General features: G+C 41.2%; 1 protein-coding gene and 1 long non-coding RNA gene across 3 annotated transcripts in view; one reads left to right on the top strand and one right to left on the bottom strand.

Moving 5' to 3' along the window:
• PRMT9 (protein arginine methyltransferase 9) overlaps positions 1 to 13,468 on the bottom strand; it is a 34,010-nt gene extending 20,542 nt beyond the window's left edge. The window contains exons 1-6 of one of the 2 annotated variants that reach the window (XM_040251357.1): positions 13,080 to 13,468; positions 10,632 to 10,780; positions 8,231 to 8,467; positions 7,558 to 7,725; positions 4,764 to 4,866; positions 3,653 to 3,759 (exon numbers count right to left, since the gene is read on the bottom strand). In XM_040251357.1, coding sequence (XP_040107291.1) covers positions 3,653 to 3,759; positions 4,764 to 4,866; positions 7,558 to 7,725; positions 8,231 to 8,467; positions 10,632 to 10,780; positions 13,080 to 13,268 — 953 coding nt within the window. In that variant the 5' untranslated portion in view covers positions 13,269 to 13,468. The remainder of the gene's footprint in view (positions 1 to 3,652; positions 3,760 to 4,763; positions 4,867 to 7,557; positions 7,726 to 8,230; positions 8,468 to 10,631; positions 10,781 to 13,079) is intronic. The other variant, XM_040251358.1, reaches the window with a different exon arrangement.
• A 4,464-nt stretch (positions 13,469 to 17,932) lies between these two features.
• Positions 17,933 to 25,105, top strand: part of LOC120871456 — a 33,619-nt gene continuing 26,446 nt past the window's right edge. The window contains exon 1 of the long non-coding RNA XR_005723019.1: positions 17,933 to 18,072. This is a non-coding gene — a long non-coding RNA (uncharacterized LOC120871456). The remainder of the gene's footprint in view (positions 18,073 to 25,105) is intronic.

The following is a 25,105-nucleotide window of genomic DNA, read 5'->3' as shown; positions in this document are numbered from 1 at the left end:
AATTGCATTCATCATACCCATTTATCCTTTCATAGATATACTTCAGTGTATCTTTATTATAAACAAGGATATTTTCTTAATCATAAGTTATCAAATGCAGTGTTATTTCATCTTCATATCAGAATATAGTTCATATTCTATATTAACTGAATCAATAAATCAAAACTAACTTCTGCCCACCAGTCCCAATACAGGATCATGATTTCAATTTAGCTGTCCTATCCTTTAATTCTCTTCAATCTTTGTCTCTCATGATGCTGAGAGTTTTATTTTGTTTTGGCCATACCATGTTGCTTGCAGGATCTTAGTTCCATTTATTAATCTATTTGTTATAAATAGGGATTTATGGATTCTTTCTTTATTCAATGGAACTGCCCTTACAGATCTTGGTGCTGAAACTGTCCAAGATTTGGCCAGCGGGAGACATTTCCAAACATGATCCTGTGACCTTTAACCACCCACATCATTTTCTTCGGCAGCTCCTTAAATTTCTGCCCCAAGTTATTTCACAGCCATCTTCAGTCTGTTCTGTCCCAGTCTGGGAAGCAGCCATTTCTCCAGAGTTATAGTTCCACGTGGTGAGGAATGGTATTTAAGAGCCAAGATTTGAGGGCTAGGTATGCTCACTGCTCCCAGAATTATGGCCTGTCTTTTTCGCTAAAGGTCATTAACTTCCTTCCCTCTCTACATATGCACCTTGACTGTTTCCTTTTGCCACCTGCAAAGTACTGCACTGGGTGAATGTTTTATCAGACTGCAGTAAGTATGCAGATAGTTTTTTGTTTTGGTTTTTCCAATTACAGTGTTATAGTAAGCATCCCTGTACACGTTTATTATTAGGACAAATTATCAGAAGAAGAAACATCACATAAAAGACTATGCACACCTTTAGTTTTGTTAGATAATGCCAAATTGAGCTACTAAAATGTTGCACCAACAGGGTATACAGTCTCCAATATCTAAGAGAAAACAGGCTTCCCTGGTGGCTCAGTGGTAAAGAATCCATCTGCCAATGCAGGAGACCCAGGTTCAATGCCTGGGCCAGGCAGATCCCCTGGAGAAGGGAATGGCAACCCACTCCAGTATTCTTGCCTGGGAAATCCCACCAACAAGGAACCTGGTGGGCTACAGTTCATGGGGTCTCAAAATAGTCGGACACAACTCAGCGACTAAACAACAACATGAGAAAGTAGGATCTTATCTCTTTTTTTGGTCACACTGTGGGGCTTGCAGGATCTCACTTTCCCGACCAGGGATCAAACCTGGCACCTCAGCAGTGTAAGTGTGGAGTCTCAACCACTGGGCCACCAGGGAATTCCCCTTATCAATCATTTTTAATGTTTCAGAATGTAAACAGTTAAAAATGTTATCCTATTGATTTAATTTCCATTTCTCTCATTAATAGACAATTGCAAATATGTTTCAGTTCAGTTCAGTCGATCAGTCATATCAGACTCTTTGCAAACCCGTGGACTGCAACACGCCAGGCCTCCCTGTCCATCACTGACCCCCAGAGTTTACCCAAAGTCAACTCCATGGAGTCAGTGATGCCATCCAACCATCTCATCCTCTGTTGTCCCCTTCTGCTCCTGCCCTCAATCTTTCCCAGCATCAGGGTCTTTTCAAATGAGTCAGCTCTTCGCATCAGGTGGCCAAAGTATTGGAGTTTCAGCTTTAACATCAGTCCTTCCAATGAACACCCAGGACTGATCTCCTTTAGGATGGACTGGTTGGATCTCCTTGCAGCCCAAGGGACTCTCAAGAGTCTTCTCCAACTTACCTTTATTCTAAAAGTTGGAAATTTTACCTCAGATTGTCATCTGCCTTTTAACTTTATACTTTCACCAGATACTCAATTTTTTTTTTTAATGTGTTAAATTTGTCAATCTTTTGTGGCTTCTAGATCCTCCCTCTGTTTTGCTTGGAAAGCCTTCACCACTTAATGGATTTTTTTACACTTATATACTTAATTCATCTTGGAATTAAAAGTAAGGATCTAACTTTAACTATTTGAAGGACAGGGAGGCTGGTGTGCTGCAGTCCATAGGGTTACAAAAAGTCAGACACAACTGAGCAACTGAAGAACAGCATTACCCCAGTGAAGCGCTTCATCTCCGCTTCCTGAATAGTTTATCCTTTCTCCACTCATCTGAAATACCTCATCTGTATCACATACTAAATCCCTATACATTCAAAGGTGTATCTAGAGTCTTTATTGTGTTATACTGATCTATGTTTTCTATTTTTGCATCAATAAATTACTATTTTTTTTATTTCTAGTTTTTATAGCTAATAAACCAAGTTTCTTAAAACTTAAAACCTCTAAACTCTGGGAACTGTAACACTAGGAAAGTGACTTTAAGAAATCATGAAGCACATCTATTAACATGAAGAGGCTCACTAAAGTTAATATATTTACTGATATTTTAATATATTTACTGCTACTGATCATTTTTACTGAAGCAAAATTAAATTTATACACACACACATTTACTTACACAGAGCTGCCAACCAACTAGCTTGCCCTAATTCACCCAATCTGCTGGCAAAGGCCACTTTTTGGTTAGTGCCTGTGCCCTGCTGCTGCTAACTCGCTTCAGTCGTGTCCGACTCTGTGCAGCCCCATAGACGGCAGCCCACCAGGCTCCGCCATCTCTCGGATTCTCCAGGCAAGAACACTGGAATGGGTTGCCATTTCCTTCCCCGATGCATGAAAGTGAAAAGTGAACGTGAAGTTGCTCAGTCATATCGGACTCTTAGCGACCCCATGGACTGCAGCCAACCAGGCTCCTCTGTCCATGGGATTTTCCAGGCAAGAGTACTGGAGTGGGGTGCCATTGCCTTCTCCATCCTGTGCCCTACCAATCACTAACTACTTTTGTTTATCACCCTGTAACATTCATTGAGGAGTGTAAGAAGATATACTATAAAGATGAACATTAGTTATCTACCAGTGAGGCGTTCAGGATGATTATTTTCTTCTTTCCATCACCAGTATTTCCTAAAATATTTATGTGTTACATTTACTACTACTGAGTTATCAGATGGAGGGCCTCCTTAAAAAGTCCTGAAACAATATGGATCAATACTTTAGTAAAATAAAAAATTCATTAATGTTCAAGAAAAAGAAGTAACCAATAAGTTTTTCTAACTAAAAAAAATTTTCACCTGTATCACACTGCATAAATCTCAGAATCTCAAGGGTATAAAGATTATGAAATTTCATCCCACCTACCAACAAAACATTACAATGTCAACAGTTATTAAGAACAGAAAACTGGGAGAAGTAAAATTATTTTCACATGGAAATTTTTATTTCACTCTAAAATTAGTCTGAACTTAGTATTTTTCTCAGGAATCTATCACACATCAAAAGGATACTATGTTGTATCAAAATTAAATTTTCCACTAGAAAATTGAAAGCTGATTGTTAATCCAAGAGTCTTATTTTTGAAGAAAGTTTTAAAGACACAAAAACCAAAAAAAAAAAAAGGCAAAAATTAAATTAAGACTGGAATAAATATCATGAATTTAAAGGTCAGAAGATGATACATTCTCATCCAAATGTCCACTAAATAACCTTTTAAGTACAGGCAACTCCTCAAAATTACTGAAATATTTTTTAATATTTACTATTTAAATAATCACTTACCTATGATGTCTTCTTATCTCTGCACATTCTACTGCCATCCCAAATATAACAGCACTTGCTGGTATAACTTTCCCATATTTTTCACAATTACCGTTTTCACCTTTGGTCTAAAAATATAACAGTAAAAATTATATTCTGCTACACTGATGTCAAAATATTTTTGTCAAAATATGTGTGTATGATGGCAAGCTATGAAAATTTATCAGAAAGCTTAGAAAAACAATAGTTAATGACAAGCAGATTAAGGTTTTTTTTCCTTTAAAAAGTTTATTTATATATATATATGAATGTATATGTGTAAGTATACATATATCATATATACGTGCATGTGTGTGTATATATACGTATAAATTTTTTTCTTTTTTTAAGTACTAGTAGGAAGAAAGGGAGGGAGGGAGGTGGGAGCTAGAAGCCTCTAAGTTTGCACGCAAGAAAAGATCTTTGAGTATGACTTTAATGAAGAGGCCAAAATCACCATTACCTGCTTGAAAAACAAACTGCTCTTCTTTCAACCTTTCATTAGCTATTTTAAATCCAAATAATTTTCTGTAAGTAGTCGATTCTTATTACATGTTAAAATCCTTTCTTTCATAATACATATATCAATATATACATGAAAGCTACAGTTTATGGGCCAAAAGTAGAGGATTTCAATGTAAAATACAACTTGGCAATTATAAGAGTCAATTATGTCCAGCCTAGGTCCAAGTGGTACCTTAAAATCATAACACACCAGTTAACCCACTACATTCCCTTTTGGTAAATTTGCCAAATATACAATATGAGCAGTAAAGCTGTAAAGCTCAAAATATTTCCATTTCTCAACCTCACTCAAGAATTCCAGAGTCAATCCCTTCATCACATAATGTCAATTCCTAAGAACTCCTTCCTGGAGTATTTTTTGCCTGTATACCCCATTTGGGCACACAAGAATACATTGCACTATGTTATTAAATGGTTTTTATTCACGCAGATTTCTTGCCAGCTAAATAGTATGTACCTCAATAGTGAGACGCATCTCCCATTGCTTTGCAACTATGCTAGGGGCTCAATGAGCCATCTACTGAATAATGAATTCTTAATCAAATTTAAGTGTTTTCATGCTGCTTACCTTTGGCTGCAAAAGTAAATGCTCCCATGCATGAATCAAACTCTCCACAATTCCTTCTCCAAATAAACCTGCATCGACAGTTTCTGTTACAACTAGGGACACTCTATAGAATGATTTTTTAAAGATATATGTAAGTAAAATATCATGCTATTTATGTAAAAGATGTCAAAGCTGAGAGAAGGAAGAATATATTATAGACACAGCACAAATATAAAATTTTCACATACATTTCATGTTTAACATCTACCCTTGGATCCTAAGGAACTCTGATGTTCCCTAAGGCCCCTCTGTTCTCCACTGGCAGCTTCCTGGCGGGGACGGCAGGGGTCACAGACAACCTTCACTTTACCTGCTGCCTCCTGGGTTATTCTTTCATTGCCTAAACCCTAAGGATTGGTTCATATCCATTACTTTTACCAGCCCCCTCCTTAACCCTGAGTAACTGGACATCTATCCCCAATATTCTGTGAAAATACTTTCTACCATCAATGACTCCCTACAGACAACAGGTAGTGCAGTGAGAAAGCCTACCCCTCCAAACCCTTCCTCCACTTCCATTATCCGTGTTTATCTCTTATATGTTCATTGTCCCTCTCCTGTCACCTCTCGTGCTTTACCCACACCTGGAGTTTTCTCCAAAGCCTAACCCACAGGGTTCTGGTCTCTGTGCATTCTTTCTATAAAATCCACTCAAAAACACACCAAAAAAAAAATCTCTCCCTTTGTCAAACTTCTTTAGTATTCACTGCCAGTATCATTCATTTCTGTAGTTACAAGAAAAAGATATTTTCAAGAATAATCCTTATCTTCCTATCTTGACCACAGCTGCCTTGATAACAGAAAGCAACTTTAGTATCCTCTGCTGTGCCCGTGGGCTTCCCAAGTGGCACTAGCGGTTAAGAACCACTTGCCAATGCAGGTTAGACATAAGACACGTAGGTTCAATCCCTGGGTCGGGAAGATCCCCTGGAGAAGGGAATGGCAACCCACTCCAGTATTCTTGCCTGGAGAATCCCATGGACAGAGGAGGCTGGCAGGCTGTGGTCCATGGGGCCACGACTTCAGCTGGACACGACTGAAGCACAATATGGCACTGTGCTTAAACCCAGTATTGTATATCCATACACAAGATTTTCAGTATTTATGATTGCAAATATTTAGAATGCAAAAAGCATCTCAAATCATCTGATATCTTCAAGTCTCTAGATTTGCCCAAGGTAAAAATAAATCATTATTAATTATTATTATCGGGCTTCACTGGTGGCTCAGCAGTAAAGAATCCGCCTGCAATGCGGGAGACATGAGTTCGATCACTGGGTCGGCAGACCCTCTGGAAAAGGAAATGGGAACCCGCTCCAGTATTCTTGCCTAAGAAACCCCAAGAAGAGAGGACCCTAGCAGGCTACAGTCCACAGGGTCGCAAAGAGTTGGACACAACTCAGTGACTAAACAACAACAAATTATTATTATAACCATATCTCTTCATTCAAATCCAATACATCCTTTCTATAATACTATGTGTGAGAAAAAAGTGGATTACGGTAATGAAACTTTGATTAACACTATGTACTGAATTGGGTACCGACCAAAAATCACACTGAAGCTCTAACCTCCAGTATGACTGTATCTGGAGATAGATCTTTACGAGGTTAATTAAGGTTCAGTGAGGTCATGTCCTAATCTGACGGGACCTGTGTCCTAATAAAAGTGGAAGTGATCACAGCAGTGATCTCTCTCTCCTCACAGCTACAGAGGAAAGGCCACGTAAGGACAGAGCAGGACGGCCATCTGTAAAGCCAGGAAGAGAGCTCCTGCCGGAAACCAAATCTGCCAGCACCCACGATCATGGACTTCCAGCCTCCAGAGCTGTGAGAAGATAAACGTCTGTAGTTCCAGCCACCTAGTCTGTGGTATTTTGTTAACGGCAGCCTGATCAGTCTAAGACAATTGAGGACACTAATTCTATAAAATGTATTTAATACCTGCCTAAACAATCCAATAGGACTTCACGAAAACAAAGCCAGAGACAACTGAAAAGCGTAACCATCACGCAAATCTAAATATTCTTATACATACATGGAAGAAGACTTTTCAAAATCATAGTCCCACGCATGACAGAGTGTAAACAGGCCCCGTTTCGACGTGAACTGAATCTCAGTGAGATGGAAAGAGAGACGACCCAGGGGCAGTAGTAACACAAGTGCTACACAGAGAAAACTGTGCCTAAGAATGATAGTTTGTTGGACCAGACGATGTTTAAATCCCCTCTAGCTCTAAAATTCCATCCCCTTGTGATATGGATCAAAACGAGTAACACTAAAAGGCTGAGACTTACAACATAATATTCAAAGCAACTGAAGAGGGGAAGTCAAAATAATTGACAGCTGATGCTTCCAAAGCTTTCATTTTAGCCAAGAATGTGATTAAGTCCATCAAGCTTAATCTACTCACGCATTACGTTTACAATTTTTAAACAGCTATGGACCACACAGGAGGTATGATCCATTTTCACAACTAAAATGCTAGCATGAACAAAGATAAAGTAACCTGCTAAAGCTGAAGTTTATTGATTAAATCCCTTGCTGCATATTTTTCTCAAGATCTTTAAATCTTGTCAAGAATATGACCTTATTATGAAAATCCATCTTATGCTGAACTATCCTATACCTGTACCTTCACAATATAAAGGTTTCAGCATTTCTATTTGGACCGGAAGCTAGAAATATGAACATCTTAATTCTTAAGAAATAAAATAGTGGATTATAAACAGTAAAATAAGTTCATGGCGTAATACCTTTCAGGAATGTGTTTTGGAATTTTTATGTCAAGCGACTTCATGTGTAAGAGTTTGACCCCTTCTTCCATCTTGTTTGCTGCCACTACATCACAGGCCAGTTCATACATGGTCTTGGACAACTCACAGGCATACACAGAATGTGCTCCAGCTTTCCTAGCAAACATGCTGCAAGGGGAAAAAGTGCTCCATCAAAATCTACTGCTTCCAAATTTCAGTGAAATTGTGAAACATGGGGTTTTCCTTTTATTCGTTACCACAACCATTATTCACTCTGCGTTTGAAAAAAAAAAAGAGCTCTAATATTCTCACCAAGAAACAAATAAGACAATAAATCATAACATCCACCTTATTAAGACAACTGTCATGCAGAATGCTAACAGACTTTTAAAAACTAGACTCAACCAGAATGTTAATGTAAAACCTACTCGTAAAAGTATTATGCAAAATTTCAATAACTCCAAATGTTTCTTGGTGGCTATGTCAAGTTCTTAACAAAGTAAAAGTTACAGTGAAAATGACAATAATAATAGTTGCATGAATAATCATAACAGGATTATGAGAAATAATCTCTATTTTTAAATTTCACTGTCAAAATTTTCCACATTTGATAAAATCTTTAATTTACATTAGTAATACATCTATATGTAATTAAAACACAATTCCAACAAACCTTAGTATTCCAGTTCCTGCTCCAATATCCAAAACACTTTTGGAGCCCGAACACACTGCCTTTTGGATTGCTGCGTTATAAATCGTATTCCTTTTGGTGTCATTAAGCATGATAAAGTGCCAGCGTTCCACCAACCAGTTTGCAACACGATAAAAATTCTCCTTTGCATCACTGAAATCAGGGTTTAGCTTCACTGCTTTATGAAAATACCCAGCTGCTTCATCTCTAAAGCCCATTCTAGAATGAAAAATGACAAATGAAACATTCAACTCTACACCATCAATGCCTTGGTTCATGTCACTCATCTAGCCTGAGAACCCCTCTCCAGCACCCCAAATCCTACCCAACCCGAGTGTTGTCTCCTTGGGAAGTCTTCGGGGAGGACTGAGTCTCATTTACTTCTTTCCTTTCTGAATCCCTATTATATTTATGCATTCCAGGACATTAACAAGGACCTGACTATGAAATACTACTTTACTATCGTGTAGTAGAAGCTCTCCTAGTCATCTTCCATTTAAACAACTTTCTAGAACACCAGGATTCTAAAAACCACTTCCACTGTAAAAGACACTAATGCCTATGGCTAGCACCTCTCTACTGTGCTTTCAACTGAGCAGAATGGTCATCAAGAGTCAGCCATATTTGCAACCAGACCAATTTACACTTGTTACTAAAATTATATATTTTGTTGTACTTGTTACTAAAATTATATATTTTAATTAAAAATAACTGAAACCAAGTGAATATGACTGCAAAAAGAGAGTCATTGTGTCCGAAGGAATAAAAATCAAAGGTGAGTCACCCAAAAATTACTACTGAATTGTATGTGAGCAAATCAACAATAAAAGAAGGAAGGAAAAAACTATCAAACCACCCTGCTTCTTAAACCATCCAAAAACTCCCTCTCTTTGTAAAATAGCTCCCCATCTGTAGACCAATACACTTGTACTGCACAGAGTTAGCTGCTACTCCCACACCAGATTTCACAGTGGCCCATACTCTCCTCAACGAGTGAGTTACCCGACCACATGCTTGGATTTACCGCAAACTGCTATTCAAACTTCTAAATGTTGACTCACATTTTCTATTTCTATACCTCACTGTTCAGTTCAGTTCAGACGCTCAGTCGTGTCTGACTCTTTGCGACCCCATGAACCACAGCATGCCAGGCCTCCCTGTCCATCACCAACTCCCAGAGTCCACCCAAACCCACGTCCATTGAGTCGGTGATGCCATCCAACCATCTCATCCTCTGTTGTCCCCTTCTCCTCCTGCCCTCAATCTTTCCCAGCATCAGGGTGTTTTCAAATGAGTCAGCTCTCCACATCAGGAGGCCAAAGTATTGGAGTTTCCGCTTCAACATCAGTTCTTCCAATGAACACCCAGGACTCATCTCCTTTAGGATGGACTGGTTGGATCTCCTTGAAGTCCAAGGGACTCTCAAGAGTCTTCTCCAATACCACAGTTCAAAAGCATCAATTCTTCAGCGCTCAGCTTTCTTTATGGTCCAACTCTCACATCCATACATGACTACTGGAAAAACAGCCTTGACTAGATGGACCTTTGTTGAAAGTAACGTCTCTGCTTTTTAATACGCTATCTAGGTTGGTCATAACTTTCCTTCCAAGGAGTAAATGTCTTTTAATTTCACGGCTGCAATCACCATCTGCAGTGATTTTGGAGTCCAGAAAAATAAAGTTAGCCACTGTTTCCACTGTTTCCCCATCTATTTGCCATGAAGTGATGGGATTGGATGCCATGATCTTAGTTTTCTGAATGTTGAGCTGACTGGTAATTTACACACCACACTTGTGTATGGTCCACATGATGAAGAGAACTGAGTTAGTAGAACCCTTTCATACTCATACTTCCTTGCAAGCACCTCTAAGCATTCCACCAATTTTAAAGAAACGGAATCAGACTATTCATTTATGGTATAAGCAAAAAAAACATTCTAGAACCCAAACAGTGAATGGCACTCTTATGAAAGGAAATGGCAAGTTTCCAGGAAGCTCTGGAGAACAGGTTTACAAGAAGTTTCCCCAGCAAGGGACCACAGTGACTTCTCTGCCACCCTGGGAATCAGGCTATGTCCTCTCCAAAAAGTTCTGTATATCTCAGCCCAGGGAAAGGAACTCTTTCATGGATACCTGATCTCAGCCCCAAGGGCAGCAGCTATTACACAGTATATGATGTAAAATTATTATATAATATATCTACTACTTCTATATGCTTTTGAGTTCTCTTTACTTCTTACTAGCCAACTCTCTAGTCTGATCCCTTTAAAGTTAATAATTCTTTGGAGTAAACTTTCCCTGCTCAAATTACTGTACTATACATTTATCCAATCCAGACAGATCCAGAGTAGTTCTGAACTTGTAATACTGAAACCACTGCATACCTGAAGAGATGCTCCCCCATACTGTTGCAAATCACTTCATCATCAGGAAACAGTTCCAAGGCTTGCTCATAGCAGCCAAGTAGGTCTTGTGTTCGACTGAGAGCATCAAGTTCTTCAGCCCATCTGAAGAGCGTATACTGAAAAGTTTCCTTCACAAAAGAGAACATAAATTAGTCAACAACATAAATGATGAAAGAATATTCAACATGGGTTGAAGAGTCCCCAGAAAATAAAACTTAATGACAATTGAAAATCACCTAAAGTCTTATTTGGCTTTAATAGACCCTGTTTGCGGAATAAACAAATGCATAAATGAGCAAATTTTATCACCTACATGGTAGTAAAGGCAAAATTAAGACAGTTTGAACACTCTGCAAACTCTCTCCATACTTGGCCTCCTCATCATATTCTCCACTGACCCCTTTTTTTTGCAGATTCCCAAGTTTAGGAGTAAGGCCTTGACCCTCTTTTCTTCTCATTCATCCCCAAGGCACCACCTACATGTTGATGGATGCCACATCTACATCTCAAATCAAGACCCTCTCTTCTGAACCTCAGGCCCACAGATACTGCTCCCTAGTAGTCATCTCAACCAGGGGCTGCACCCCTACCCAATCTCAAACTCAGCTCAACCCAAAACATTTCCTGACGAGTGCACAGAGAAGAGCACTGAACATCAATCCTGTTCCTATCCCAACAGAGGCCTCCCAGAGAGAAATTCAACATACAATTTTGAAAAAAATTCAAAATGTTCTAAACTGAAGCCATAACATTCTTCTCACAAAGGTTAAGGTACCACCCAACCTCAGACCATGAAGTCACCTTATTATGCTACCTTAACTCCAAAACAATTAATTTCAAACCCAGCCAATTCTCTCTCATTATCTTTAAATCTATCACCACCTCTCCCCACACTGTGGGGGCCTTTCACTCATACTTCATGCCCCTTTGCACCCAATACAATGTGGGACTTATGACCACTTGTGCAACAACAGCAATCGCCTTCCCACAGACACCCTCACTCCAGTTGCATCTCCCTCCCAACATTCTCCACGCTGCAACCCAGTGCAGACAGAGAAGCCTGCAGTCATTCCAGCTTTATCACTGACAACATTTATATCGTCTTCACATATTTTCTACAGGAGAGTTAAACCTGAAACAGAATTTTACTGGGATTCACTAGAGAGACAAGGATAGGATGAAGACTCTAGGGAGTGGGAGAAAAAAAAACACAGATTATACTAAATGGATTGGGGAATTTATAGGTAAGCAGCTTGGTATGGCTGAAGTGTGAGGATGGGAAGTAGAAGGAAATAAGACTAAAGAAATAGATCTTTCACAGAGGCCCATGAAAAGAAATATGGGGCTTTGTTTTGCAGGAAATAGAGCTAGTTACTTAACCCTACTGAACATCAGGAATTGAAATACAAACTTGATATATATTTTTAAAACACACTGTCCCTGTTTTACAAGAGGAAACTAAGGAACAAAGAACTGAGGAAAAAAGCACTTGGATGGATCCATTATTTTACATCTGCCTACCTAGAAGAGCAAACTCAATCTTAAGGTAACACTTCTCCTCCTTGAGGCTACCTGGTCCTGAAATTTACACTAAGTTTTTGTGAACTATAAATGTCTCTATAACATTGACATCTATTGGGAAGAAGTCAGGGATTCTAGGATCCTATCCAAAATATCAACAGTCTTGAGGTTGAGAAACCTTGCATGAAATAAAGTGAAGTAGCTTCAGGTTGAAAACTGAATGCAAAATTAAGCTAAATCATTTTTTGAAATTTTTCTAAAATAACCTGGGGGGGTGGGGAACGTACACAACTTCAACAGAGTAACTCTCATAAATAATCTAATAATTGAAACTTAAAAGAATGCATCACCAAATGATTACTTCAGGCTAATTCCAAATTTAATTCAGCATTCTCTCCATCCAACAGTAGAAAGGAAAGACAAGTGCAAATGCCCTGGGGCAGGAACTTGCTAGAATTAGATACAGGAGATGACTGAAGATCACTGAAGGCCTCATGTGCAATATAACCTTTGGAATTTGAATGAAGTGAAAGTTTTGAAATAGAGGAACGACACCATCCGGCTTTTGTTATGAAATGTTCACAGTTGGCTGTGTTGCAGAAGACAGTCTAGTCTCCCGAGCCAAAGCGTACTGCAAAAGTCAACAGGAGATGATTGAGGCTTGAATCAGAGTAGTAAAAAAGAAGGTGGTGAAAAGAAATACGATTCTGGATGTACATTTCGAGGGTGAGCAAACAACATTTTCTAATAGGCTGGTTGTGGTTGCGAATAAAAGAGTCAACGGTGAACAGTAAACAATAACCACCACCAGGCACTTAGAGACCACACTCCCTCCTCCAACTACTTACGTATTTATTTACTTATACAGAACAGAGGATCGACCTGCGAGAGAAGGGCCCTCCTCACCTTTACATCGTCTTTCAACTCCGGCGCCAGGCTGAGCACGAGGAGGTAGTGGGCATAGGCGGTGCCGAAGTCCTGGGAACCCAGGCAGTGCTCTGCGCTCTGCAAGGACCGCGACACCAGCTCGTCCCGCCCAGGTGCCCCGGCGCCACTCCCGGCGCCCCGGCGGGGCCTGGGCCGCGAGTTCGGCATGACAGAGTCACCGACCGAAACCTGCGCCAGTATCACCAAAGGGAAGATGCTCTGGTTAACGGAAGGCGCAAACAGTCTCGATGACACCACTTCCACGTAACTAACCGGAGCGCCAGCACCTGCGCAGGTAACCTATTCCCGGGCCACCACAAGATCGCCCACCTTCGCCAGGCAGAAGCCCTGGAAGGGCGGGTCCCATTGGCTGGCGGCGCACGCTGCGCGAACGTCAGCACGCCCGACGTGAGCACGTCGCCCCCTCCCCCGTGTAGGCGATAAGGCGCGAGGCGTCCACCGCGCGTGCGCTTAGGGGACCTTCATTTATAACTTCTTTCTTGTTCGGGCGTCTGACGAGAAACAATAATAGCTCTCTCCCTCTTTTCTGACTTCAGGAGTGCGTGACTTCAGCTGGGACACCCCAACTCGGCCGACCCAACCAAGCCGAAGCTGCACCTTCCCGCGAGGGAGGTGATAACGTATAAGGAGAGCGGTCAGGCGTTTATGGTGATGTGTAAGGCCTTTGAGTTGTAATCACCAGATCGCGAAGTGGCGAAAGTGAAAAGAACTCGGAAATAGCAAAAGCACCCCAAATGGGGTAGAGGAAATGCTTTCACCGACGTTTTTAAAATCATCCTCACAGAACCTTGTGAACTGTACCTCTGGATTATTCTCGTCTTACAGACTGGGAGGGATATCCTGAGACAGTATTTGCCCAAGAAAATCACACACATGCAGGGCTCAAATTCAAGTCCCTGGCTTCCTGTTCAGTTTTCTCTAAAACCAATTTTAGGATTTATCTCAACTCTTCGGAGTTATCACTACTGTATACTGGGTACGTTATTACATTTTAAAAGTTTTTCTGCATTCAAGTGTGGACCCTAAGGGGTAAATTCAGAACTTTTAAACCCAAGGGGGTCAGTTCACTTCAGTTCATTCGCTCACTCCTGTCCGACTCTTTGCGACCCTATGGACTGCAGCACGCCAGGCCTCCCTGTCCATCACGTCCATTGAGTTGGTAATGCCATCCAACCATCTCATTCTCTGTCGTCCCCTTCTCCTCCTGCCCTCAATCTTTCCCAGCATCAGGGTCTTTTCAAATGAGTCAGCTCTCCGTATCAGGTAGCCAAAGTATTAGAGTTTCAGCTTCAACATCAGTCCTTCCAATGAACTTCCAGGACTGATCTCCTTTAGGATGGACTGGTTGGATTTCCTTGCAGTCCAACGGACTCTGAAGAGTCTTCTCCAACACCACAGTTCAAAAGCATCAATTCTTCGGCGCTCAGCTTTCTTTATAGTCCAACTTTCACATCCATCCTTAACGGAGGGGGTGATGCATAGGAATTATAGCTGAAAAAAAGCCATTTTTTCCCCTAGTTTCATACATGCAGATGGTGAATGATTACTTGAACAAAAAAAGGAAGCATTTTACATGACAAACTGACAGACTTTGGGGACTCCAGTTCTCAGAAATACATCATTTACTTGCCTTTTTGCCTTCTCTTTTAACCTGGGTGTCTGAACCACCCTTCCTCACAGCACACAGGTAAATTCTAATCAATTCTTCAAAATCCAGGTCACTAGATTGTGGCCTGCTGCGGTAGTCAGAAAATTCCTCAAGGACAGGATTACTTTTAATAATTTTTTAACTTTGTACCTGGCAGGGTCTGCCTCAAAGTAAGGAATTAGATTTTTTAAAATTTTGGTGGAAACTACATCACCCTACTCCTCGGTTTTGCACTTTAAGACTTTACCAACCATTTAAAGTCTTTATTTCTCTCTCAATCTCAATTGCTACTTTTCTGTACTATATTTAAGATCGAACTGTATTTATTTCAGTGTATGGGGGGAATCATCCGTAACTGATCTATAATAAGAATAGACGAGATTTTCTTTTGAACCAAACTGAGAATTAACTGCCTGGCAAATAGGCTGTTGGATAGCTCTGAGGAACTGTTTCATGGAAACATGGTTTCAGCACAGTTTTATATATTGTCAGAACAAAGAGTATCAAACATGACAGAGCTGCATTCTTTCAGGTTTCAAAAGAGACAGAGCAGCACATACACAGTGAATCAGTATGGCCTTGTGCTCGGGGAAGGAAGCCTTATAATCAATAGAGTACAAATACTGACCATTGATGTTCCAGGAAGAGAGGCATTTCTATCTTTAAAATGGACATTTTTCTTCTGGACAATGGCCCCTTTTCTTTAATGGTTACAGCAAATGTACAATGTATGTTTAAATAGGCCAGAAAGCAGGCTGTTCTGGTTAGCACAAAGTTTAAGTTAAATCATGTATAAGCAAGAATGACTTCCCCATACCTCAGTATGTGAACATTTTTTCCTTCATCACTTCATGCAACTGAAATGCTAAGGGCTCTTTTGTCCCAGCAGGATGTGGTAGAAGATGAAAAGACTACTAAACTGAAAAAAAAAAGTACATTCTAGTCCAAGCTTGGTCCTTCCTGGCCCATTCAAGAACCATTCCTTAAGAGTATTTGAAAAAAGACCTAACAAAACTGCTTCTGCTTTGCACACAAGATGGACTGGACCATCAAATGAGATGGTATATGTATCAGTATTATGTGTATAACATACATTTAATGCTATGCATTATTATTCTTATATAGACTCATTTAAAACAAAGCTGGGTTATTAAAAATTAGATCACTAATACCTTTGAGCATTTGATCAGAAGTCTAGACAACTCATGTCTTTTAAGAGACCATTGTACTAGACTACTGGGACCATGCTCTAGAGCCCGTGCTCTGCAACAGGAGAAACCATCATGATGAGAAGCCCTTGCACCACCACTACGGAGTAACCCCCACTCACCACAACTAGAGAAAGCCCACTTGCAGCGACAAAGACTCAGCATGGCCAAAAAATTAATTTAAAAAAAGAGCACTTGAAGCTTAAAAATGATTGCTAAAACTAAGAAAAGTGTCACAGGTTAAAAAAAAAAAAAAGTCAAATATAATTGGCCGGACTCTCTCTCCAGAAAGCAGAGGGAGACCTCCTAACTGTTCTCTTCAGAGATTTTGGTTTGGGGGAATCACTTTAGACTTTATCATTCTGTCAGCTCCGTGAGTCCCTGCTTCTGCTGAATTAGGCAGGACTTCATTTTACAGATGATCTTGTACCCCAGGGTATGCTTTCCCATTCCACAGGGCAAGATTTCTTTTCTCTTGTTTTGCCTTGTTTTGTTTTTTTGGTCTGTTTGGCTTTTTAAGATAACCAAACTACTTAAAACATTTAGACCACATGAAACTCAAAGTGGACATATTATTACCAAGTCAATATAGGCTGAGATGGAGGGAAAACTTGACAGGAAGTGAGAAAGGGCAGAAAAGAAAAAAGCCAACTTCAGTTGTTTCGTCATCTCCTATAGTATCAACCTGTGGGCAGTGACTACTGCTAAAAAAAAAAAAAAAATAGCAAGGATGCTTCCTGTCCCTTCTGAAAAACTTCAGATAACTTTCTGAGCTACTAAGACACTTACTCCTTGGAAGGAAAGTTATGACCAACCTAGATAGCATATTGAAAAGCAGAGACGTTACTTTGCCAACAAAGGTCCATCTAGTCAGAGCTATGGATTTTCCAGTGGTCACGTATGGATGTGAGAGTTGGGCTGTGAAGAAAGCTGAGCACTGAAGAACTGATGCTTTTGAACTGTGGTGTTGGAGAAGACTTGAGAGTCCCTTGGACTGCAAGGAGATCCAACCAGTCCATTCTGAAGGAGATCAGCCCTGGGTGTTCATTGGAAGGACTGATGCTGAAGCTGAAACTCCAGTACTTTGGGCACCTCATGCGAAGAGTTGACTCATTGGAAAAGACTCTGATGCTGGGAGGGATTGGAGGCAGGAGGAGAAGGGGACGACAGAGGATGAGATGGCTGGATGGCATCACAGACTCGATGGACATGGGTTTGAGTGAATTCTGGGAGTTGGTGATGGACAGGGAGGCCTGGCGTGCTGCGGACTGAGCGACTGAACTAAACTGAACTGAAGTCCAACTTACACTGAATGTTCTAGATAGAGAAATCACAGGTTATTTGCATTTCTTTGTAGTTTATCTTTAACTCAGACACTCTCTTAGACACTAGGGAAAGTCACTTGAAAGAAATGGAGCTGACACAAATCGCATGGGGCATTTGCTCACCACAAGAAACTGAGATAGAAACCATATTTTAAGTGCTATTTTTTCTTCCTTTATTACCTCATTCATGAGAGTTAGAATTCCTCAAGGCGATATATGTTTATTGAAGGCTAACTATATTTATTGAAATTACTTTTCAGTTGTTTTGAGAGAACTGAAAGAACTATGAAACATAGTTTGAAAGAACAATCTATGTTTGATCACAAAGAACCCTGAAGTATGATGTGAATCATATGCGCAATGTACATTTTACTTCTTGGTCCTTAGTCAAAGGTTTCTTTGAAAATATTGAAAGCATCATTCCTTTATTCACAATAGCCTTCCTCCTCTCCAACCAAAACTGTAATCTTTAACGACTCTTAAGAGTCTGATTCCTTCATTTATATGTTCTTTTTTGCACCCTCTTTTAAGGTTCTAAGAAAAACCTCACTGATGGGGAAAACCACTGCTGACTCAGAAGCAGGTTTAATTGTGGTTATCTTTCACCATGTTCTAGGCAGCTTGTCAACAAACCACATATGCCAAACAAGGAAGCAAAACCAACTGAAGGGCTCTCAGCTTTCCAGTGTGCAGAAGTTGAAGGTTAACAGAGGGAAGAAAGCTCACAGGAACTTCATTTACAAGGGATTAAACAGTTAACTGGACACAAGGTATCTTGGGTTTATATCTTCAGAGGAGACTCGTATGTTTTTCGCACGATCTTGTATGTTCTATGATTTGGAGTCTTGTTCTCAGCTCTGTGCATTTTAGGGTCATTTTGGCAGCTTTTAAACAATACCCACACCTGGGCCTCATTTCCAAAGATGCTGATTTAATTGGCCTGGAGTGGAGTCTGGGAATGAGTCTTTTTAAGAGCTCCCTGGAGAGGCTAATGTGCATACCAGGAATGCAGGGTATGGGGCAGGTTGTCTTCTTTTTTTAAATTGGAGTATAATTGCTTTACAATGTTGTGTTAGTTTCTGCTGTAAACCGAAGTGAATCAACTATATATATATACATATATCCGCTCCCTCTTGAACCTCCCTCCCAACCACCCCCATCCCACACCTCTGAGACAGGGCACCGAACTGAGCTCCTTGTACTGTGCACTGGCTTCCTGCAAGCTATCTGTTTTACATATGGTAGTGTATAGATCAGAGAAGGCAATGGCACCCCGCTCCAGTACTCTTGCCTGGAAAATCCCATGGACGGAGAAGCCTGGTAGGCTGCAATCCACGGGGTCTCGAAGAGTCAGACACAACTGAGCGACTTCACTTTCACTTTTCACTTTCATGCACTGGAGAAGGAAATGGCAACCCATTCCAGTGTTCTTGCCTGGAGAATCCCAGGGATGACAGAGCCTGGTGGGTTGCTATCTATGGGATCGCACAGAGTCGGACATGACTGAGGCGACTTAGTGGCAGCAGCAGCAGCAGTGTATAGATGTCAGTCTTACTCTCCCAGTTCATCTCACTCTCCTGTTCCTTGCGGAAGGCTTCTATAGGGTTGCTGGTGTGTTTGAAGTACGTGGTGTAGGCAGTATAGGCATAAATGCAGTTTGGGGAGTGGGAAATAATTTGTTTATGGCTTAACATGAATTGTGAAGAGCCAACTAAATTCTTTGAAGTTGAAGTGATTGTTGTATGATGAAAAACAAAATGTTCATCATATTGAATTATTTGTTGGAGAGAAAATTTTATAATTGAATCAACAAAACACTACAGCCATAGTACAACTGCTTGGCTATTAAAATTTGCATTAATGGATTCTCACTAAATATTCCCAGTTTCTTCCATTTTTTAAAAAGCTTTTACTGTAATTAGGATTCTTGTTGCTGTTGTTTTACATAACCCTTTCTAATTGTTCCCTGTACATTTCAAAATCTAGAACTCAAAGTTAGATGTAAAACTAACAACAGCAAAACCAATGCTGAGTTGAAAATCTGAGTGTACAGGGGCCTATAGTAGTGTGACAACATTGTTCAGAGGCGGTGAAAGAGAAAATCCATGTATCAGCCATGCTTGGTTCTGGAGAATCTGCCTGAGTCTCCTGCTGGAAATACTAACCAAAATGCTGGTGCCAGAGATGGATTCCAAGTAATCTGAATAGAGCATGTCCTGACAAAGCATTCAGAAAAATGCTAAAAATCCACTTACAGGAAAAAATCTAAACCTGGGAGTCACCTCAACTCTTTGCACTCCTCTCCCTCTTCCCCATCAGTCATGACTTGTCCAGGTCCCAGCAGGAGCAAACTCAGAGGGCTTATCAATTAAAGAGAGTTTAATCAAAGGACTGTTGACAGAGGGTCAGGGAGGTTCAGGGAATCAGCAAAGCTTGTGAGGTGTCCAGAGACCAGCAACACCTGGAAGCTACTGCCATCCTTTGTCCTGAAGAAGCAGAAGGAGAGGACCACATTACCCGAATCCAGGAAGAGTTGTAAGTATGGAACAGAGGCCACCTAACTGGAAGTATCACCGTCAGCAGAGGAGAGAATTCCCTGACCTTTTTCTCCCCCTACCTACCAATCTCTTAGTGATGCCTCCTACTAGCAAAACCCAATCCAAACCGAGATAGTATAGAATCTTAGATGACACAGTCCAGAGAGTCAGTCACCCTCCAGGGCACAGAGAAGGACAAAGAAAGGTAGAAAATGGTTCTGTAGCAAATGGAGGATAATCAGTGAAATTACCAAGTTTTACCTCTTGACTTCCTAAATTTAAAAAAAACCTCCCCCCTCCTCTGATTGCTTGCTGCCCTTGCCTGCATTCATCTTTTTAATCTTTCCCTTTGTCTGTTATAATGGCCTCTCATTCCCCAGGCTTCAGTCATGCACCTCTTAAATTCATCTTTCATCTTCATTGCTGTATCTGAAATGATCTAGAAAGCAAATTTCACAATTCATTGGCTCCCCAACACCTAGAGCTGTGTGTTATAAACTTTTTAAGCAAATAAGTTGTGTGGAGAATAATTCTAAATGCTAATCAAAAGTTTCCCTCAGGAGAGGAAAGGCAAGAGTCATGTTGAGTGTGTAACTTTCCACACTGAGATTGTACTAGATTGTACTAAGTGTGGATTGTACATTCCACACTCAGAATGTACTATTTGGAAATGCATTAAAGATCTGGGGTTCCTTTGTAGCTAAAAGCCCCAAGAATGTCTACTTATAGTGTCCTCCCTGAGCAAAATAAAATAGTTGACCCAATTAGAGTTTAGACCTGTGGAAGTAAATGAGTTGATAAGGGCACAGTTTCGACTTCTTTTTGTAGCAACCTTGGAGAAGAAAATAGCAATCCAGTCCAGTATTCTTGCCTGGAGAATCCCATGGATGGAAGAGCCTGGGAGGCTACAGTCCATGGGGTCGTGAAGAGTTGAACACAAGAGTTGAACATGACTGAGCGATTTCTCTTCACTTCTTCTAGAGCCCAGGAGCTGCAACCACTGACTGAAAGAGAGAAGGCACCACAGTGAAAAGCCCATGCGCTGCAAGTAAAGAGTAGCCTCCACTCGCCACAACTAGAGAAAAGCCCATGAGCAAAAAAAGGCCAACCCCAGGTCCCAGGCTAGGCTTTCTGGTGTTGGCTTTTTATACCCTTTACATCAAAAGGCTCTCTGTAAGGAGGCATTTTAGCTCAGTGATTGTCAGGGCACGTAACAGGAGGCTATTGTCTGAATCTGAATCCTAGCCTTGCCGTTTACCACTGAGGCATCTTGAACAAGTTAAGTTACTTAACTTCTAGACCTGAATTTCCTTATACGTAAAATGAGGATCATCCTGTACCTATTTCTTAGCTTTGTTGTAACGATTAAATAAGTTAATAGTAGTAGTAGTAATGTTAGTCTCTAAGTCAGGCCTGACTCTTTGTGACCCCACGGATTGTAGCCCACCAGGCTCCTCTGTCCATGGAATTCTCCAGGCAAGAATACTGGAGTGGATAGCCATTCCCTTGTCCAGGGGCATCTTCCCGACTCAAGGATTGAACCCGAGTCTCCCCATCACGGGCAGATTCTTTACTCTCTGAGCCACCAGGGAAGCCCACAGTTATAGTACCCAGATCATGTTAAGCCCTCAGTAAGAGTTACTTGTTCTTACTCCAGCTTCCTCTGGAGGGGAACTCATGGTTCTCAGAGGAGCAAGGCTTCCATCCAAGAGGAGCTGTAGCACCTGCCAGTTACCTGAGTCTTACTTGGACCTGGAGACCTATAACAGGGGTTGGGGGAGAAGGGAAAGGAGACAAGAAGTCTTTCCTCCTCTTCCTACTGCCTCCCAAATAAACTGACATCTGCCTTAAGAGCAGTAAGTGCTTAATTCAGTTCTCTCCCACGATTGAGTTTAGGAAAGGAAGCAAATACAGTGTTTTTCTTGGTGCAATATAAAGGATAGATCTTAAATTGTGGTGACAAACCCACAGGTTTTTTTAACTTGGTGGAAAGTAATGATCACAGAAGATTCCGTTTTCTGTGACGGAAAACCTAGTGTTTGTGCAAGGTACTCACTGGTTGTGAACCAGATTATTACAGGCTCTGGGGAAACAGTAACTCATCTTGTGATCTGTCTTCAGAGCAGTTGGCTTAAACCATTCAGGACTCATGCTTTCCAAGCCAAAGATACCCTCTCCATCCCCCTTATGTGTAAGATATTGATCAACACCCAACACCTTTAGGGAACTATTTTGCATATGATGGGATAATGGTTAGGAGGCTTCCCACGTGGTGCTAGTGGTAAAGACTCTGCCTACCAATGCAGGAGACTCAAGAGAGTCGAGTTCCATCCCTGGGTCAGGAATATTCCCTGGAGAAGGGAATGGCAATCTGCTCCAGTATTCTTGCCTGTAAAATCCCATGGACAGAGGAGTCATAAAGAGTCGGAAATGACTAAGCAACTGAGCAGAGCAGCAGAGGGATAAAGCTTAACTGAGCTGGTCCCATTGAAATAGACGTCAGAACCGAAGCCATGACGCCCAGTTGGCCTTCCATGCCCTTTTCCAAAGCCTGAGGGGCTTTGTTGAGCCCAGTTTGAAGCCACTCGCCTGTAAGGTTAAGTCTAAGCTCCTTAAGTAAGCCCAGGCTACATGATTTGGCTCCCGCTTAACCCCTCTAGCCTGTCTCCTACATTTCCTTCTTCACTGTCCTCATTCACATTTTTGCTAAGGTAGTTCTCCCCCACCCCCGCACCCCACGCCTTTATATAATGTGTTCCATCTTAGTATACTCTGCTCACTCCATATCATCTTTACTTAGTGCAAAATTCTCCACTTCTCCAAATTGCTAATTCAGGCAAAGTATTCTTTCTCTGATTTCTCATAGTCATCTACCCATAACTCAATTTTAGCACATTTGGTTTTGGTTTTAGTCGCTAAGTTGTGTCCAATTCTTCTGCAACCCCATGGACTCTAGCCTTCCAGGCTCCTCTGTCCATAGAATTTTCCAGGCAAGAATACCATTGCCATTCCCTTCACCAGGGGCTCTTCCCAATCTCCTGAGTCTCCTGCATTGGCAGCTGGATTCTTTACCACTGAGCCACCCAGGGAAGCCCCAATTGTATGAATGAAGTGACGTGTTTATCCTGTTGACTAGAAAGTGAGTTCCTGGGACTCGGGAAGTATGCGTTATTCATTCTTTATCTGAAGCATTCTGAATAACAGCTAGAATTAATAAAGTCATTAAATGTCTGATAGGGACTATCCTGGTGGCCCAGTGGCTAAGACTGTACTTCCAATGAGTTGTCAGGACCAGCTGCTACTGCTAAGTTGCTTCAGTCGTGTCCAACTCTGCGCATCCCCATAGATGGCAGCCCACCAGCCTCCCCTGTCCCTGGGATTCTCCAGGCAAGAACACTGGAGTGGGTTGCCATTGACAAAACTGGAATGGCTTCAATGCAGAAACCAAGGGGTTTCCAATACCCATGGATAAAGATTTGCCCAAGCAGATTCTAGAGGACATGTACATAATTTCAAGAAGTGAGCTTCAAATGCAAGAGAGTTTGGGTCCCATTAATGTGTACCTTAAAAACAGAAGTTTCATAAATATTCTTAAAAAACATCTGCTTCTCCTTTCCAGGTACTTGCAACCTCAAATAAAGCAGCACAGAAACACAGCACAGGAAGAGCTGGCAGGCATTTTCTCTGAAAAGATACCTGGACCAGAAAGTCTTGGTTCTACCCTATCTGCCAGAGACTCACCTAAATCCAATTAGGGTAGCAGCATACAGAATAAATAGAATCCGAGGAATATGAATAAATTATGTTTTCTCAGTATATTGTAATTTACTTTTATAATGAGAAATTTTTGTGACTCACTGAAAGTGGGAGTTGGACAGTTAGAATTTTTTTTCCTGGCTGCACTGGGTCTTTATTGCTATGTGGACTTTATCTAGTTTCAGTGAATGGGAGCTACTCTTCCTTGTGGTGTGAGGGCTTCTCATTGTGATGACTTCTCTTGTTGCAGAGCACAGGTTCTAGACCTTGAGCTCAAGAGTCATGGCCCATGGGCTTTTGACCATGTTGTGTGGGATCCTCCCAGACCAGGGATTAAACCCGTGTCCCCTGCATTAGCAAGTGGATTCTTAACCACTGGACCACCAGGAAAGTCCAGAAAGTTAGGATTTATTGATGTTTCTCAGGGGTGTCTGTATTGAATGCATTCTATATTGTAGGGACTGTTTTAAATAATTTAATGTTTCATCAATCAGCATCTTCCCTCTCTTTTTCTGGGACCTGTGTTAGCTTTCACCAGGTTATTGGGTTTCCCAGGTGGCTCAGTGGTAAAGAATCCGCCTGCCAATCCTGGAGATGCAAGAGACTCAGGTTCAGTTCCTCAGTAGAGAAGATCCCCTGGAGGAGGGCATGGCACTCCACTCCAGTATTCTTGCCTGGGGAATTCCATGGACAGAGGAGCCTGGTGGGCTACAGTCCATAGGGTTTCAAAAGACTTGGACACAACTTAGTGACTAAGCGACAACAATACAATTTACCACACTTTTCTTCTATTGTCTTGCTTCCCTGGTAGCTCAGCTGGTGAAGAATCCACCTGCAATGTGGGAGACCTGGGTTTGATCCCTGGGTTGGGAAGATCCCCTAGAGAAGGGAAAGGGAATCTTTCCAGTATTATGGCCTGGAGAATTCATGTCGCAATGAGTTGGCAGTATTATGGCCTGGAGAATTCATGTCGCAATGAGTTGGACACAACTGAGCGGCTTTCACTTTCACTTTCTTCTATTGTCTTAAGCCCCGTAGATCCTGTGGGAAAATTGCATGTTCTTTCAAGTTCCCAATCCTTTGGCCATAATTGATTTCTTCAGGCTTGAGGGTATAACCCAAACATTTTCTAATAGGAAGTAAGAATGAAAGGGGAAAAAAGTAGACTCTGATAGCCAACTTCTAAGATGTAAAACCTGGGAGTTATCATTGCCCATGTTCCTCATCACATGGAGGAAACTAGGCTACAGTTGCAGGGGACAGAGCTAACAGAGTAAAGCTGAACAGGGACAAAGAGGAAGGCATTATGGGTTGGTTGTTCAGTCATTCCTTGGATCCTGTGAATCATGAAGTTTTCCTTTGTGTCTAAGCTAAAGCTGAATTTGTTTCTGTTATTTGTAATGAAATCATGATTCATGCACCTGTGTAATTCCATTTAATCCTAACACCAATACTTTTAAGCAGTGACCATAATTGACATTTTACAAATGAGTCCCAGAGTTAGAGATGG

This window comes from Oryx dammah, unplaced genomic scaffold (genome assembly GCF_014754425.2).
Source record: "Oryx dammah isolate SB20612 unplaced genomic scaffold, SCBI_Odam_1.1 HiC_scaffold_12, whole genome shotgun sequence".
NCBI lineage: Eukaryota > Metazoa > Chordata > Mammalia > Artiodactyla > Bovidae > Oryx > Oryx dammah.
Note: the sequence above shows the minus strand (reverse complement) of the source record. Positions and strands in the feature narration are given on the sequence as shown.